Source organism: Chelonia mydas, chromosome 13 (genome assembly GCF_015237465.2).
Source record: "Chelonia mydas isolate rCheMyd1 chromosome 13, rCheMyd1.pri.v2, whole genome shotgun sequence".
Lineage (NCBI taxonomy): Eukaryota > Metazoa > Chordata > Testudines > Cheloniidae > Chelonia > Chelonia mydas.
This window is the reverse complement of record NC_051253.2, coordinates 18,260,465-18,276,558: the sequence shown is the minus strand read 5'-3', so window position 1 is coordinate 18,276,558 and position 16,094 is coordinate 18,260,465. Positions and strand designations below refer to the sequence as shown.

The 16,094-nt window shown below is 46.3% G+C and overlaps 1 protein-coding gene across 12 annotated transcripts in view; it reads left to right on the top strand.

Annotated features, from left to right (window-relative positions):
• NCOA3 (nuclear receptor coactivator 3) overlaps positions 1 to 16,094 on the top strand; it is a 166,089-nt gene that overhangs the window by 113,588 nt on the left and 36,407 nt on the right. For all 12 annotated transcript variants that reach the window (XM_037916010.2, XM_043526683.1, XM_043526684.1 and 9 more), the window contains 2 exons: positions 13,823 to 13,949; positions 15,920 to 16,092. In XM_037916010.2, coding sequence (XP_037771938.1) covers positions 13,861 to 13,949; positions 15,920 to 16,092 — 262 coding nt within the window. In that variant the 5' untranslated portion in view covers positions 13,823 to 13,860. The remainder of the gene's footprint in view (positions 1 to 13,822; positions 13,950 to 15,919; positions 16,093 to 16,094) is intronic.

Here is a 16,094-nt window from a genome sequence, read left to right as displayed (position 1 = left end):
TTGCTTCACAGCTTTTTCTGCATTACCATTTTAATTTGTCCTTGACTGCTGACAGTTGTTGGCCATACAGCAACGGAAAATTTGGGACATACAGCAAAGGACAATTACTTAATGGTCTTTCTGTTTTTTGTAGTTTTCACTTCTCCGATCCTACGTCCCTCCTAGGTCCCCCTCAGGAAGTGTCATTTGATTTTTTTTTTTTCCTTTGATCTCCTTTATTCCTTTGCTCTGAAAGTCTCTCACTGGAAATGAAATGGGAAAATTGACTTATATTCTGGCATTGATTGAGAGATCTTTTACCTCTTTGGTGCTTTGAGATGGAGCCATAATGCTGACTGTAATGACTGTTTCTGGACAGGATGGAAAAAGGGAGGACTACAAGGGCTTGCCTTCACTGCCGGGGTAAGTCGACCTAAGTTACGCTACTCCAGCTATGTGACTAATGTAACTGGAGTCAGCATAGCTTAGGTCGACCTACCCTGGTGTCTTCACTGTGCTGCGTGGACGGGAGACTCTCTCTGGTCAAGGGAGCTGGAGTACTGGGGTTGACCGGAGAGCACTCTGCCATCAATTTAGTGGGTCTTCACTAGACCCGCTAAATAGACACCCACTGCATCGATTGCAGCAGCATCAATCTCCCCAGTAGTGAAGACAAGCCCCAAGAAACAGCATTAGCAGTAAGTAATTTTCAGTTCTATAACAAATAAAGACATGGGGTGAAATCCTGATCCACTGAAGTAAAATGCAAATTTTCATTCATGGTTCCTGTCCTTGAAGACCATAGTCAAAACAAATAAGATTAAAGAACAAAATGTGGGTTCTTAGGGTCTATAGTACTTAGAGTATGCAGAAGTTTTAACTGTAGCGGGGCTCATGTTAGTGCTTTAAAAATAGCTGTGTAGATGGCACTGTGAAGTTGTGGCTCAGATTCTGAAGCCGGGGTGTGGGAGGATTCTGAGCCTGAGCTCCAGCCTGAGCTGTAACTTCAAAGCGCTGTCTATTTTTAGAGTGATAGCCCAAGCCCCACTAGCCTTAGTCTGTTGACCCAGGCTTCCCTGGGCTTTGTAGACATGTCCTTATGGTTTGTGTTTCTGATATATGTGCTCTGTAACATTTCCATCCTTCTGCGTGTAAACCTTACCATTCTTCTGTGTATGTTGGTAGTAATGTAATTTCTTGTCATATCTTGTGCAATGCAAATAGTGCCTATACAATGAGAATGTTTTGGCTAAATAATATGGCCATGAACTACAATATTTACTGACTTTATTCTGATATAATAGATGATGTTGGACTGGGAACTCAATAGTGAACACAGTTCATTATGCTATAGGTGCAATTTCAGTAATACAAGCTTTAAATCAGATAAATGTATTGATCTGAGGCGCACAAAACTGCACTGATCCAAACTGTCTTGCAAGAGTTAGTGAAATGACTCCATTTCTTTAAGCAAACTTTGGTTTGACCTTTGCTGGAAGAGAAATATGCCAGAAAGTAAAGCCAGTCCAAAGAAAGGAATAGGTCTTGACATGTTGAGGTAGAAGTTTTATTTGCCCTCGAGGCTAGAAGCAGGATACCAGATATAACATGAAATATTGGCTTTAATAGTTTGTCCTGTATTGAAGTTATACTAAACCCCTTACCCTAATGCTTCTCCTCCCGCCATGTGACACTTTCCATCTAAAAGTTTCCTTTGCAGAACAGAAATGTGAGAGGACCCAAAGGATGCATAGAAACCTATTATTGTTGGAGGATAGACAATTAACAGTTAAACACTCACTTTCATGGTATATGCTAATTCTCCTTCAAGTGACTGTGCTTATATACATTCCACTGCTGGTGTTTGTGTGCCCAGTGCACTTGAGTTAGAGACTTTTGCTTGCAGTATCAATAGGTGGTGCATGTGCCCCAGTGCTGTCAATCAAAGGCATAAAAGGGATGTGGTGGTTGCCTCCCTCTCAGTTCATTCTCATTGCCTGTGGTGAGAGTTGGAGCTCCCTGTAGCATTTGCTTCGGGTAGCCCGATTTCAGAACTTTATAGTTCGTATATAGTTATTATTTAGTGGTAGTAACATAATTTAGTTCTTTGAGTAGATGCAACTGTGTATTCCATGTGGGTGGGTGTGTGCGTGCACCAGAGCCGGAGAACTTTGCCTAAAAGTACCCATAGGGGTAGCACTCATGCCCTACGACCATAGCTCCTCCCTGGGCCTTAGAAGAGCAGCGCCACCCTAACCCCCTGAGTTCCTTCTCACCGCCTGTGGCTAGAGTCAGAGCTCTGTGTGGCATCTTCACCTCACACTTTCTCTCTGTTTTCTGAGAACTTTTCTTGTATATCATAGTAGTAGTACCTTAGGTTTAGTTTGTGGTAGTAGTAGAGTGACTGGATGCCCTGTGTGATGCCTTCACCAGAGTTCAAGCATTGTCTGTCATGTATGGTGGCTATCCCCAACAGCAATCCCCACACAAGATGCTACTTGTGTCTTGGTGAGGGACACATTAAGGAGAGGTGCTCCATGTGCAAGTCGTTCCCCAAGAGGACTCAGGTGGGAAGAGACTTGGGGTTGAAGCAGTACCTTCTGGAGCAGGCCTTGAGGCCTGCTTTGGCGCCTAAGCCCTCTGATCAGCAGTTGTCTTCGGATTCACAAGTGATGCCACCCTGTGCTTGGACTCTGATGTTTCCCCCAAGAGGAAGAGGAGTTGTTCACCCTCCTCTAGTGAGATGAAGAAGAGGTCCCATAAAATGAGTCAGGACCATTCCAGGGCTTGGGGAGACTCCTCTTCCTCTTCTAGGAGGAGTGCTGACTGGCACCATTCTTCATCCGGCATGCAGGATGGAGCAGGTCTGTCCAACCGCTCCTCGGTACCACGCCGAGAGCAATGAGGGCCCATATTGTCAACTCTGGTGTCTCCTGAGTCCGATACCTGTGATGTCGGCACCAGCATCAACCGTATCCATGCTGATGGCATATGAGGCAGCATCAGACCTGCTTTTTCTCTCGATCCTGGACTATGTGTTTCTTCAGGAGTTCTCTGGTGCTATGCCTTCTACTGACTCATCCTCTGTTGTGCCATTGGAACCTTCTGACCATGTTGCAAAGCCAATGGCTCCGTCAGCACTGCAGCTCACACCACCTGGTCTGCAGACTATGGAGCTGAGGCTAGACCTGGCACTGAAAACCCCTTCAGTCCTGGTGCATACTTCAGCACAGGCATTGTTTTGGTGACAGATCCATCATAGAGTTTGGTACCAGCCTCGGTGCTAATGCCTCTCCTGGTACTGGGTGGGAATGTGTCTCATTCAGTGCCTCTTGTGCAACTCCCCACTTCTCTTTGGCACTAATGCCGCCCCCTTATTGAGGTTCAGAGAAGTCCAAGTAGTTGTTTGCCCCATCAGGGCTGAGTCTCTTTGTCACCAAAGAACTTTGGTTTTCCTCAAGATCCAGGTCAGGGTCATCGTTCTGGTCTGATAAGCACCAGATTCTCGGATCACTCTTGGTGCTGAAATTGGCATCTGTCCCACAGTTGGGACAAGGGCTCTTGGCCCTGTGCCTACTGGCTACTCTTGCTTTATCCATATACCCTGTGGCCTCCTTGGAATCCCTGGGATGCTTCTCTGTCCCTGACGTCCTGCTTCTCGACCCACTCCAGAGTAAGATCACTGGTCCCAATGGTGACCCCCCCACTCCCACACCATGTCAACTGCAAGTAACCACTGAGTCCCTTCCTCTTGGACTTATGGGTTTTTTCCTAGTCGACCATGTGGTGCAAAATGCCACTTTGTCCACCCTGGTGACTATACTGTGCCCAAATCTTCCTCCCCCTCAGTGCCCAAGTACTTTAAGGTGCATCAGGACCTCTTGAGACATATGGTAACTACCAGGAGGAATTCCTGCAGGAAAATACACACACACTGCTGGATATTCTCCAACCATCAGCTCCAGGGGGATTAACTCTCCTGATAAATGAGGCTCTCCTGGAGCCTGCAAAAGCCCTGTAGAATACCCAAATGTCATTGTCCCCTACGCCAAAGCATTGGGAGAAATTATACTTCATTCCCAGGCAACGGTTGGAGGGTTTCTACTCACACCCAGCCCCCGAACTCCCTGGAAGTGACTACAGCAAAACCAAATGCTGAAAAGGGCAGATATAAATCCACCCCAAAGGACAAAGAATCCAAAAGAATGGTCTAAATGGGGAGGAAGATTTATACCTCCTCTTCCCTGCAAATATGCCTTGCTAACGAACTAGCAGATGTTGCTCTCAATATGACTGTCAATTGATAGGCCATGTCTAAATTGGCAGATAGGATGCCAGAACCCTCTAGGGAAGAGTTTATGGCATTCATTTTGGAAGGCCATATGATAGCCAAGACCTCATTGCAGTCAGCTCTGCATGTGGCAGAACCTGTGACCAGAATTATGGTATTGGCTGTGACCATGAGGAGTGCATAGCTGCAGAATTTGGGCATTGCGCCCAATATGCAGCAGACTATTGAGGACTTCAGGTTTGATGGCTGGGTTTTGTTTTCAGAAAATACTGATAAGACCTTGCATTCTTTTAAAGACTCCTGAGCTACTTTGCATGCTTTGGGAGTATATGCTCTGGCCATAAATAGATGCCACTCTAGCACTCAGCAGCCACAACAGCAATACCATTCACAGCATTCTTTCAGACAATCCTCCAATCCTATGTGACAGCCGGAATACTCCAGAAAGAGCCACAGATCCCAAAGGAGAAGGTCCTCTGATTCTGGATTTAACCAGCTGGCCACCCTTAGCCAAGTGCCCATTTTGACTCTTGTGTCCAGGACAGCGATTCAGTAGTAACCTCTCCTCTGTCCTCCATGTTCAGGTATAGACTGGCCCACTTTTACAATGTTTGGGTCTCGATTATAATCCTAAACGCCATCAGATTGGATTATGCCATAAAGTTCCTCTCTGTCCCTTCTCCCCACCTCTGTGCCCCATCCCTTTTCAGGGACACTTCTCATTAAATTTATCATGGCTGGCCAGCACTACTAGTACACTGAGCTGCCTTTTGGCCTATCTTCTGTCCCACTGGGTTTTTAGCAAGTGTATGATTGTGGTAACAGAATACCTCAGGAAGAAGGGAATTCATATCTTCCTATATCAGGGTGATTGGTTACTGAGGGCCAACTCCACAGTGCAAGTCTTCTCTCTCATTCCTTTCACGCTACACCTACTCAATTGTCTAAGTTTCATCCTAACCAGTGGAAAGTCAACACTGGGTTCCAACTCAAAGAATTGAGTTCATTGGGGCCCTGATAGACTTCACAAATTCAAGAGCATTTTTACAGACTAAGTGATTCCAGGCAATCCACCACCTATGTCTGGAGCTGTAGTCTCAACCACAGCCTGAGTATGCCAGAGGTTGCTAGGCCATATGGCTGCATGCACACAGGTAATTCAGTATACCAGGTGGTGCCTGCGTCCTCTTCAGATGTGTGATTGGCCTTCACCAACCAGGACTGTAGTCACTGTTGCCTCCTTAATAGGTTGGGAAGTACATCTGGACTTGCTGCAAGTTCAAGGCCTGTGGTCAGAATGAGAATTTCTCTTCATATTAAAGTCCTGAAGCGTCATGCCATCTACAGTGCCTCTCAGGCTGTTCAGAGTCACATCAGGGGCTCAGGGGTTCTCATACACACTGATAATACCACCATGATATAGTATATGAACAGACATGTAGGAGCATATGCCAGTGTGCTTTGTTGGGAGGCAATCAGGTTGCATTCAGGAAAACATTCCCCCCATGGCCAATCACTTATCTGGGACCCACAACAACCTGGCAGGTCACCTCAGCAGGAATTTGTCCCTGACATATGAGTGATCTCTGAATCCCAGCATCCTATGGCTCATCTTTGCAGTTTGGGGCATTCTGACAATTAACCTGTTAGTCATGAGAGAAAACAAGAAATGTCAGCTGTTCTGCTCCCGAGGAGGTCTCAGTCCAGTCTCCTAGAACAATGCTTTCCTTCTGAGCTGGGACTCGATACTTCTTTGATTTTTCTGGGTGAGGGCTGTGCGAGAGACAAATATCCTATTTGTATTTCCTTCCCCATCAGGACTTTCATCTCATGAAAAAGGCAGTGGAACCTGCATTAGAGCCAGGCCCTGATCTCAAAATCAACCAGAAGTCCGCCACACACACACTGCTTCTGATTTGAAGTACAAGCAAATGTCACGCTTCATCTTCTCTGTCAGCTTAAAAGTTTTTTCCAAGCATTCTGACCCAGACAAGACCACTATGTCTTGGACTTCTCCCAGAAAATCTTCTGGTAAATCCTCTAATATTGGTTCAAGGCTTCACAAATCTAAGCGCTCATTAGTCCCCTCTGAGGCAGCACCATCAACTCTGGCTCCTTTGGTGCTGTTGAGACGAGTGTCTTCACCCATGCTGAATCCTCCTCCTCCCTTCAGTAGATTCAGTGTGTTTTGGTTCCACCAGCACTGTCAATGAATCTTCTGTTTCATCTCTGTTAGTCATCTTTCTTACCAATTATGCCAGCACTAATCACTTCGCTGGCTTTCTGCACACCGTAACCCTCACTTCCTTTGGATCCTAATGTCTCCAAAAACCCAGGCCACATAGAATCCCAACAGGAACTGCTTCTCCCTATTTTGAGGAAGCTTACATTTCTTCTTCAGAGTCAGAAAGGGAGGAACCTGTCTCACCTTTGAGATCCTTTAGATCATCTTGCTGATCTTTGTTACAAGACCTAAAGGTCAGGACTGGTCTTCCTACAGGGAAGTCCCAGCACCCCATCTTGCTGAGCCAGGGTCCTCAAGCCTCCTCCAGTGCGCGCGCGCACACACACACATGTGGGGACACACGCATCTGCAGAAAGACACTGACACTGAAAATCAGCTCTGCGTGGGAAGACTCCAGTCGGGAGTTGCCCAGGACTTAAGTGCACACCCCCCTCTGGAGTGTAAACCCAAAATTGTATTGTCTTGCACTGCAAAGAAATCTATACAGTGTAACCTCATGAAAATCCCTCAATGTGGAGGAAGATATGCACAGCTTCCTGCCCCCCACCCCCACCCCCAGTTATGAATTGCACAAACTGGATTAAAGAAAACAAAACCAGTTTATTAACTACAAAGGATAGATTTTAAGTGATTTTAAGGGTTAGCAAACAGATCAAAGCAGATTACTGAGCAAATAAAACACACGTGCAAACTAAGCTCAGTACACTAAAGAAACTGGTTACAAGTAGTAATTTCTCACCCTAAATGTTGTCTTTCTTTCACAGGCCAGACACCTTTTCTGGCCCTGGGCTCAGCTCTTCTCCCTCCCTTAGTCCTTGTTTCTTAAATTTTCAGGCAGTCATCCTGGGCGGGGATGGGATTCAGTGAAGACAGAACCCTGATTAACTCACTTCCCTGCCTTAAATAGGATTTACATATGGCAGGAATCCTTCGTTGCCCAGTTTGGTCTCCACCCCTTTTTTGGAAAAATACTAGCAGGTTTAAGATGGGGTCCAGTACCAGGTGACATGATCACATGACCTTGCAGTGTCAAAGCAGCATCCCAGGAAGCTTCTCAGGAAGGCGGGAGACTAGTAACTTCAAAGTCCTATTATCTTGTCTAATGACCCATCCAGGCTGATTGCCTACTATCTGATCGGCATTCCCCAGGTGCAAGCACTTTTGCAATCGATACATAGTCAATATTCCTAACTTCAGATACAGAAATGATACATGCATACAAATAGGATAATCATATTCAGTAAATCATAACTTTTCCAATGATATCTTACATCACTCACCATACGTAAAACGTATCTTAGTTAGACCATATTCATATCACAGCAATATCTCTATGAAGAATATGGGGCGTAGTGTCACACTGAGGTATCTGTTGCATCTGAAATCATCATGCCTTTCAGTTAGTTCCAAGAGGGGTCATGTGGCTTCTGTTTTCTGCACTGCATCCACCAGTAGATGGGTTTTCCATCTTTCTCTCATCTTCTCTTTTTCTGAGACTCTTGTAAGATCTACTCAACATTTACCCTCCTGTGTCTGATCCTGCATCTGTATGGGATCTCAATTGAGTTCTCTCCAAACTCCTAGGGCCCACCTTCGACCCTATGGCTTCCTCCTCACTATTGTTACTGTCTACAAAAACAGCTTTTCTGGTGGCAATCACTTGTGCTAGGAGGTTTTGAGAGCTTCAGGCTCTCCTGGGTGATCGTCCTTTCACAGTTTTCCATAAAGAAAAGATTTCCTTTAGGCCACACCCTAAATTTATGCCTGAGGTAGTGTCAGCTTTCCACCTGAATCAAATATTCATTTTCTGTTTGTTCGGTTTTTTGTTTGTTTTTTCCAAAACCCCATTCTTCTGAAGATGAAGAAACGCTTCAGACCTTGGATGTTTGTAGAGCTTTGGCAATCTAACTGGATGACTCTAGACTACCCCCAGGCTTTTTGTAGTCTATGATGAGTGCCCCATAATTCTATCAGTGTCATCTCAGTGAATTTCGCACTGAATTTTTAACCGCAGTAAGCGCTGCTACAATCTTGCTAAGTCTCTCTTCCACCAAGAAAAACAGCTGCACTAAGCACATTAAGTTGTCAGAGTGCGTCCACAGTACCGAGGCTAGCATCGATTTTCGGAGCGTTGCACTGTGGGTAGCTATCCCACAGTTCCAGCAGTCTCTGCCACCCATTGGAGTTCTGGGTTAAGCTCCCAATGCCTGATGGGGCAAAAACATTGTTGCGGGTGGTTTTGGGTACACGTCATCAGTCGCCCCTCCCTCCATGAAAGCAACGACAGACAATCGTTTTGCGCCTTTTTTCCATGTGGGCGCCATACTGCTTTCAGCAGCCGGTGCAGTAAGTCTGCAAACCATCGTCATCATCCACTGCTTCCATTGGCACTCTGCTCTCCTGGTGGTCTCGCAGGGCCGCTTCCACTGTAACTCTGCTCGGCTGCTCTTGTCTTGCCATACCACGGCAAGCATGCAGCCCGGTCAGCTGTTGTGTCCTGGCAGCAGACGGTGCAGTAGGTCTGCAAAACTGGTCATCTAACCACCGCTTCCCCTGCAACTCTGCTCTCCTGCAGACACCATACCACAGCAAGCATGGAGCCCGCTCAGATCACTGCAGCAGTTATGAGCATTGTAAACCCCTCACGCATTATCATGCAGTATATGCAGAACTAGAACCTGCAAAAGCAGGCAAGGAGGCGATGGCAGCGTGGTGACGAGAGTGATGAGGACATGGACACAGACTTCTCACAAAGCATGGACCTCAGCAGTTTGGCCATCCTGGTGGCAATGGGGCAGGCTCATGCCATGGAACGCTGATTCTGGGCCCGTGAAACAAGCACAGACTGGTGGGACCGCATAGTGTTGCAGGTCTGGGATGATTCCCAGTGGCTGCGAAAATTTCGCATGCATAAGGGCACTTTCATGGAACTTTGACTTGCTTTCCCCTGCCCTGAAGCGCAAGAATACCAAGATGAGAGCAGCCCTCACAGTTCAGAAGCGAGTGGCGATAGCCCTCTGGAAGCTTGCAACGCCAGACAGCTACCGGTCAGTCGGGAATCAATTTGGAGTGGACAAATCTACTGTGGGGGCTGCTGTGATCCAAGTAGCCAATGCAATCACTGAGCTGCTGCTATCAAGGGTAGTGACTCTGGGAAACGTGAAAGTCATAGTGGATGGCTTTGCTGAAATGGGATTCCCAAACTGCGTGCAATAGACTGAACGCATATCTTGGGTCCGGACCACCAAGGAAGCCAGTACGTAAACCGAAAGGGGTATTTTTCAATGGTGCTGCAACACTGGTGGATCACAAGGGACGTTTCACCAGCATCGATGTGGGATGGCCGGGAAAGGTACATGACATTCGCATCTTCAGGAACTCTGGTCTGTATGTACAGCTGCTGCAACGGACTTACTTTCCAGACCAGAAAATAACCGCTGGGGATGTTGAAATGCCTATAGTTATCCTTGGGGTCCCAGCCTACCCCTTAATGCCATGGCTTATGAAGCAATACACAAGCAGCCTGGACAGTAGTAAGGAGCAGTTCAGCTATAGGCTGAGCAAGTGCAGAATGGTGGTAGAATGTGCATTTGGACGTTTAAAAGTGCGCTGGCTCAGTTTACTGACTCAGACCTCAGCAAAACCAGTATTCCCATTGTTATTACTGCTTGCTTTGTGCTCTGCAATATCTGTGAGAGTAAGGGGGAGACATTTATGGCGGGGTGGGAGGTTGAGGCAAATCTCCTGGCCACTGATTATGCACAGCCAGACACCAGGGCGGTTAGAAGAGCACAGCAGGGCACACTGCACATCAGAGAAGCTTTGAAAACCAGTTTCGTCACTGACCAGGCTACGGTGTGACAGTTCTGTTTGTTTCTCCTTGATGAAAACCTGCCCCCTTGGTTCACTCTACTTCCCTGTTAGCCAACTGCCCTCCCCTACCTCCCTTCGATCACTGCTTGCAGAGACAATCAAGTCATTGTTGTTTCAAATTCATGCATTCTTTATTAATTTGTCACACAAATAGGGGGATAACTGCCAAGGTAGCCCGGGAGGGGTGGGTGAGGAGGGAAGCACCAGGTGGGGTGGTGGATGAGGGGAGGAGGGAAGGACAAGGCCACACTGCACTTCAGAACTTACTGAATGCCAGCCTTCTGTTGCTTTGGCAATCCTCTGGGGTGGAGTGGTTGGGTGCCCGGAAGACCCCCCCCCCCCCCCCGCCCTGCCCCCCATGTTCTTGGGCGTCTGGGTGAGGAGGCTATGGAACTTGGGGAGGAGGGCGGTTGGTTATGCAGGGGCTGCAGTGGCAGTCTGTGCCTTTCCTGCACCTCAACCATATGCTGGAACATATCAGTTTGATCCTCCAGTAGCCTCAGCATTGCATCCTGCCCCCTTTCATCATGCTGCCACCACCTTTCCTCTTGATCCCGCCACCTCTCCTGTTGCTCCCACCACCTGTCCTCTCGCGCATCCCTCTTGTCCTCGGGTTCATTTTGTGGTTTCCTGGACTCTGCCATTGTCTGCCTCCACACATTCTGCTGGGCTCTTTCAGTTTGGGTGGACTGCATGAGCTCAGCGAACATTTCATTGCAAGTGCATTTTTTTTCGCTGCCTTATCTGCACTAGCTACTGGGACAGAGATGCTAGTGGCAGCATTGAAACATTTGCAGCTGCGGGAGGAAAAAAAGGGAGAGTAAAATTGAAAAAGACACATTGGCCATTTAAAAGGAGGTGCTGATGTTTTCGGGTTAACATGCAGCACAAACTGACCACTCTCCCCTCCCCCCCACACACACCCAATTCTCTGGGATGATCGCTTCAGCCCTCCCCCCACCGCGTGGCTAACAGCAGGGATGATTTCTTTTCAGCCACAGGCAAACAGCCCAGCTGGAATGGCCACCTCTGAATGTCCCCTTAATAAAATTCCCCTATTTCAACCAGGTGACCATGAATGATATCACTCTCCTGAGGATAACACAGGGAGATAAAGAACGGACGTTGCTTGAATGCCAGCAAACACTGGGACCACACGCTGCCATGCTTTCTTATGGAATGATTCTAGACTACGTGCTACTGGCCTGACGTGGTAAAGTGTCCTACCATGGAGGACGCAATAAGGCTGCCCTCCCCAGAAACCTTTTGCAAAGGCTTTGGGAGTACCTCCAGGACAGCTTCATTGAGCTGTCCCTGGAGGATTTCCGCTCCATCCCCAGACACGTTAACAGACTCTTCCAGTAGCTGTACTGGCAGCGAATGCATCCCAAGTCTTCAGGGCAAATTGAACTGTGTATTATATTTACAAAGGTACACTCTCACCAGAGGTGCCTTCTCCACCTTCAAGGTCCGAGAGCCCAGGTTGGGAGGGTGATAAACAGTTCCTGGCTGTTGGGGAGAACAGTTTCTACGCTTGCCTGGTGTGCGCTACCTTCAATTTCCCCCTCCTTATCATCTTTATTGTCCTCAAAATCCTCATCCCTGTTGCTTGAGACTCCCTTGCAGGAGTCCACGTACAGGTGTGGGGTAGTTGTAGGGGCACCCCCTAGAATTGCATGCAGCTCATTATAGAAGCAGCATGTCTGGGGCTCTGATCCTGAGCAGGCATTTGCCTCTTGAGTTTTTTGGTAGGCTTGCCTGAGCTCCTTAAGTTTCACACGGCACTGCTGCAGGTCCCTGTGATAGCCTCTGTCCTTCATGCCCTTGGATTTTTTTTTAAATATTTTGGCATTTCGTCCTGTGGAACGGAGTTCTGATAGCACGGTTTCGTCTCCCCATACAGTGATCAGATCCAGTCCATGCTGGAGCTCTTTTGCAATTCTGGGACTCCATGGTCATCTCTGCTGATGAGCTCTGCATGGTCACGCCATGGTGGCCAAACAGGAAATGAAATTCAAAAGTTTGCAGGGCTTTTCCTGTCTACCTGGGCAGTGCATGCAAGTTGAGAGCACTGTCCAGAACGGTCACAATGGAGCACTGTGGGGTAGCTCCCAGAGGCCAGTACCATCGAATTGCGTCCACACTAACCCAAATTCGACCTGGCGATGTCTATTTCAGTGCTAATCCCCTCGTTGGGGAGGAGCACAGATATCAAGTAATTGGACAAAAATGGCTTCGTTGTGTGGACGGGTGCAGGGTTAAATTGATCTAACGCTGCTAAATTCGACCTAAACTCGTAGTGTAGACCAGGGCTATATGTGCACAATCACTCGAAGGGGGGGAAAGTTTACTTACCTGTCTTGTTTTTTGAGATGTGTTATGCACATATACATTCCCTGACCCTCCCACCTTTCCCGCTGCTTCAGACATCACATATAGCACTGCAAAGTAATGGAGAGGGAGGCGGCAACCACACTCCTTTTTATGCTGTCAGCTGACAGCATGAGGAGAGCATGCACTGCCTAGTGGTTACTGGAGAGAAATGTCTCCAACTCGAATGCTCTGGGCACGCAAGCACCCGCAGTGAAATGTCTATGTGCACAACACATCTTGAAGAGCAACAGTTACCGTACAGGTAAGTAAACATTTTTATAGTATGTGATTGCAAGAATTTGTGATTTGTTGACAGACATGAGAATTGTTTTGGAGAATATTTAAAAAACATGTTCTGTGCCTGTGGTTTGCATAGCTGTTTAATGATCCAGTGTTTTATGAGTCAAAAATTACTTTTTATCTAAAGGCACTTCTTAGTTAGCACTGAGTGTAACTTCCTTATTGCTCCCTGGAAAACACTCATTAACTAAGATGGTGATTTAATGGCCAAAGTCAGAGTGTGTAACAATTGTGGTAACATTTCTATCTGGACAGTGATATTTTATGTATCTGTTGCAGAAGAAGCTGTTAATTCTGCTCAATATGTTTTTATATCCTAGATTTTTCCAGCAAGTGGTACAGATCTGGGAGATATTTTTTTTTAAAATATGGATTGTGTATACTGCTCTGGTTATATAGTGCTTAGAAAGTATGTTGCATCTGAACGTGTGCAGTAATCTACAGTATTTTTTCCTTAGCAATAATTTAACCACATGATATTGTTTGAGTTCCTCAAGCTTTGATCCTCCAAGTTCTTGTATCATGTAGAGCAGTAAGTGGTAACTGATAGTTAAAGCAATATATTACACATTGGTCCCAAAAATATCATGCATCCTGGGGTGACTAAAATTTTGCAAGGCTGCTATAAATTATGATTTAGTACTTATCTGGATAGTCTCACGGTAAAATGGATAAAGAATACTGTAAAAATTTATTTTAATTGTTTGAAATATCTTGAGATATCTTGTGATTCTTTTTTTATATTATTTTTAACACTTCAGTTGCTCATGTAAACTCAGTTAGCTGTTGCTCAAGCAAGATGAGTGGATTGGGAGAAAACTCCTTGGACAGCTTGACCAATGAGTCAAGGAAACGCAAGCCATTGCCCTGTGATGCCCCAGGACCAGGGTACAGTAAACACATTTTCCTCACTGTTTTTATTAGATTTTTCATAATAAAATTATAAATAGTGCAGTGTGGTGTTTTGTTTTTAGCTTTTAATTGAAATGAATATTAACAGAGTTTTGCCATTCATTTATACTCAGTTGATAAAATCCTTTCAGGGACTCCCTAACCCTCATGCCAGAAGCTCTGAATGTCCCCATAGTCCCATCTTCCATATGCCTAGGTGCTCTGTGTACGCCATGTTCTCTTCCCCCCCCCCCCCCATGCCATTGACCCCTATTCACCCTCCCCATATTAGGGGCTCTTTGTGTGCCCATATCCTTCCCCCCATGGCAGAGGCTCTGTGTGCACCTCCATTCCCCCTTTTCCTCCCATGCCTGGGTCTCAGTGTTTGCCCCCATACCAAAGTCTTGCATTGTCTACCCCATGCCGGATTCTCTGTGTGCCTCCTCCCTTCGCCTCATGTAGGGTTTCTGTATTTTCCCCCATAGCGCTACCAGATTCCCAACCATGAAAAACGCACCACGGAAATCTGGTCATCCCCCTGTCCCCCAACACACACACCCGAAATCTGGTCTTTTGTGTACTTTTACAAGGTTATTTTAGGGGAATTGTGGTATTGCCACCCTTACTTCTGTGCTGCTGCCTTCAGAGCTGGGCGGCTGGAGAGATGCGGCTGCTGACCGAGGGCCCAGCTCTTAAAGGAAGCAGTGCAGAAGTAAGGGTGGCAATACCATATCACGCCATCCTTATTTCTGTGCTGCTGCTGGCAGCGGCTCTGCCTTCAGAGCTGGGCTCCCGGCCGGCAGCCACCACTCTCTGTCCACTCCTCTCTGAAAGCAGCGCAGAAGTAAGGGTGGCAATACCGCAATCCCCCTAAAATAACCTTGTGACAACCCCCCCTCACCTGCCCCCAACAACCTCCTTTGGGGTCAGGATTTCTACAATTACAACACCATGAAATTTCGGATTTAAATATCTGAAATAATGAAATTTACAATTTTAAAAGTTCTATGACCATGAAATTGACCAAAATGGGCCATGAATTTGGTAGGGCCCTACTCAAGTCCACTCCTCCTTCTCCAGGTTGCTGACACAGACCCCTCACCACTGTTCCCATTTTCCACTTTTCCCTGGATCCCTGCTTTTCCCTCCCCATCTCCATTGCCCCCTAGATTCCTACTTCCACCCCCAGCCACCTAGGTCCTCTCTGCTACTTGTAAGGCTTTCTTATTTCTGTGATGATCCAAACTACAGGCTGTCCCTATGCAGCCAGTTAAGATGCTGCCTCTGGTATGTGTAAACAGCCACCAGGGACAGCAGAGAGATTCTTCTGCCTGCAACATCGGTCACCCGGGGAACCCTGATTTTCCTGTGAAATAAGCTTTTCTGGTGTTCTGATCTGCCTTAAAATCAATATACTTGTGCCCACTGATATAGAATCATAGAATATCAGGGTTGGAAGGGACCTCAGGAGGTCATCTAGTCCAACCCCCTGCTCAAAGCAGGACCAATCCCCAATTAAATCTTGAGAACATTTTCTCAAATTCTGGAATTGGTGGGTGCAGTGGTCCAAAGTTATTGTAATACTGACAGAGAAATGCCATTGAATTAGATGTAAAACTTTGTTTATAGCTTATTGGACAAGCAAAACAGTGCTGCAGCTTTTTCCACCTTAAAATGCCTATATAGTACAAATACATTAGTTTTATAATAGTTGGAATTTTCATTAAATTCCATAAGAAAATAACTACAACAGTTATTCTTGGAAGAATAATCTTGTCATAATCTCTGAAGATACATTCCTTTTTATGGTTCTGTAAAAATCTACAGGTGTAAATTGACGAGATGAATGTCCACAAGCTAAACTTATGTGATAAGTGGTATCTGAAGTGCATCAAAGATGACAGTGTGATCATAGTTCTTGTTTATGCTGAAATTTATGTACATTAAATGCTGCTTCTTGTTCCTAGTCTGATGTGCAGTGGTGAGAAACGCCGACGTGAACAGGAAAGTAAATATATTGAGGAGCTAGCTGAGCTGATATCTGCTAATCTGAGTGACATTGACAATTTCAATGTCAAACCAGATAAATGTGCAATTTTAAAGGAAACTGTAAGACAGATCCGGCAGATAAAGGAACAAGGT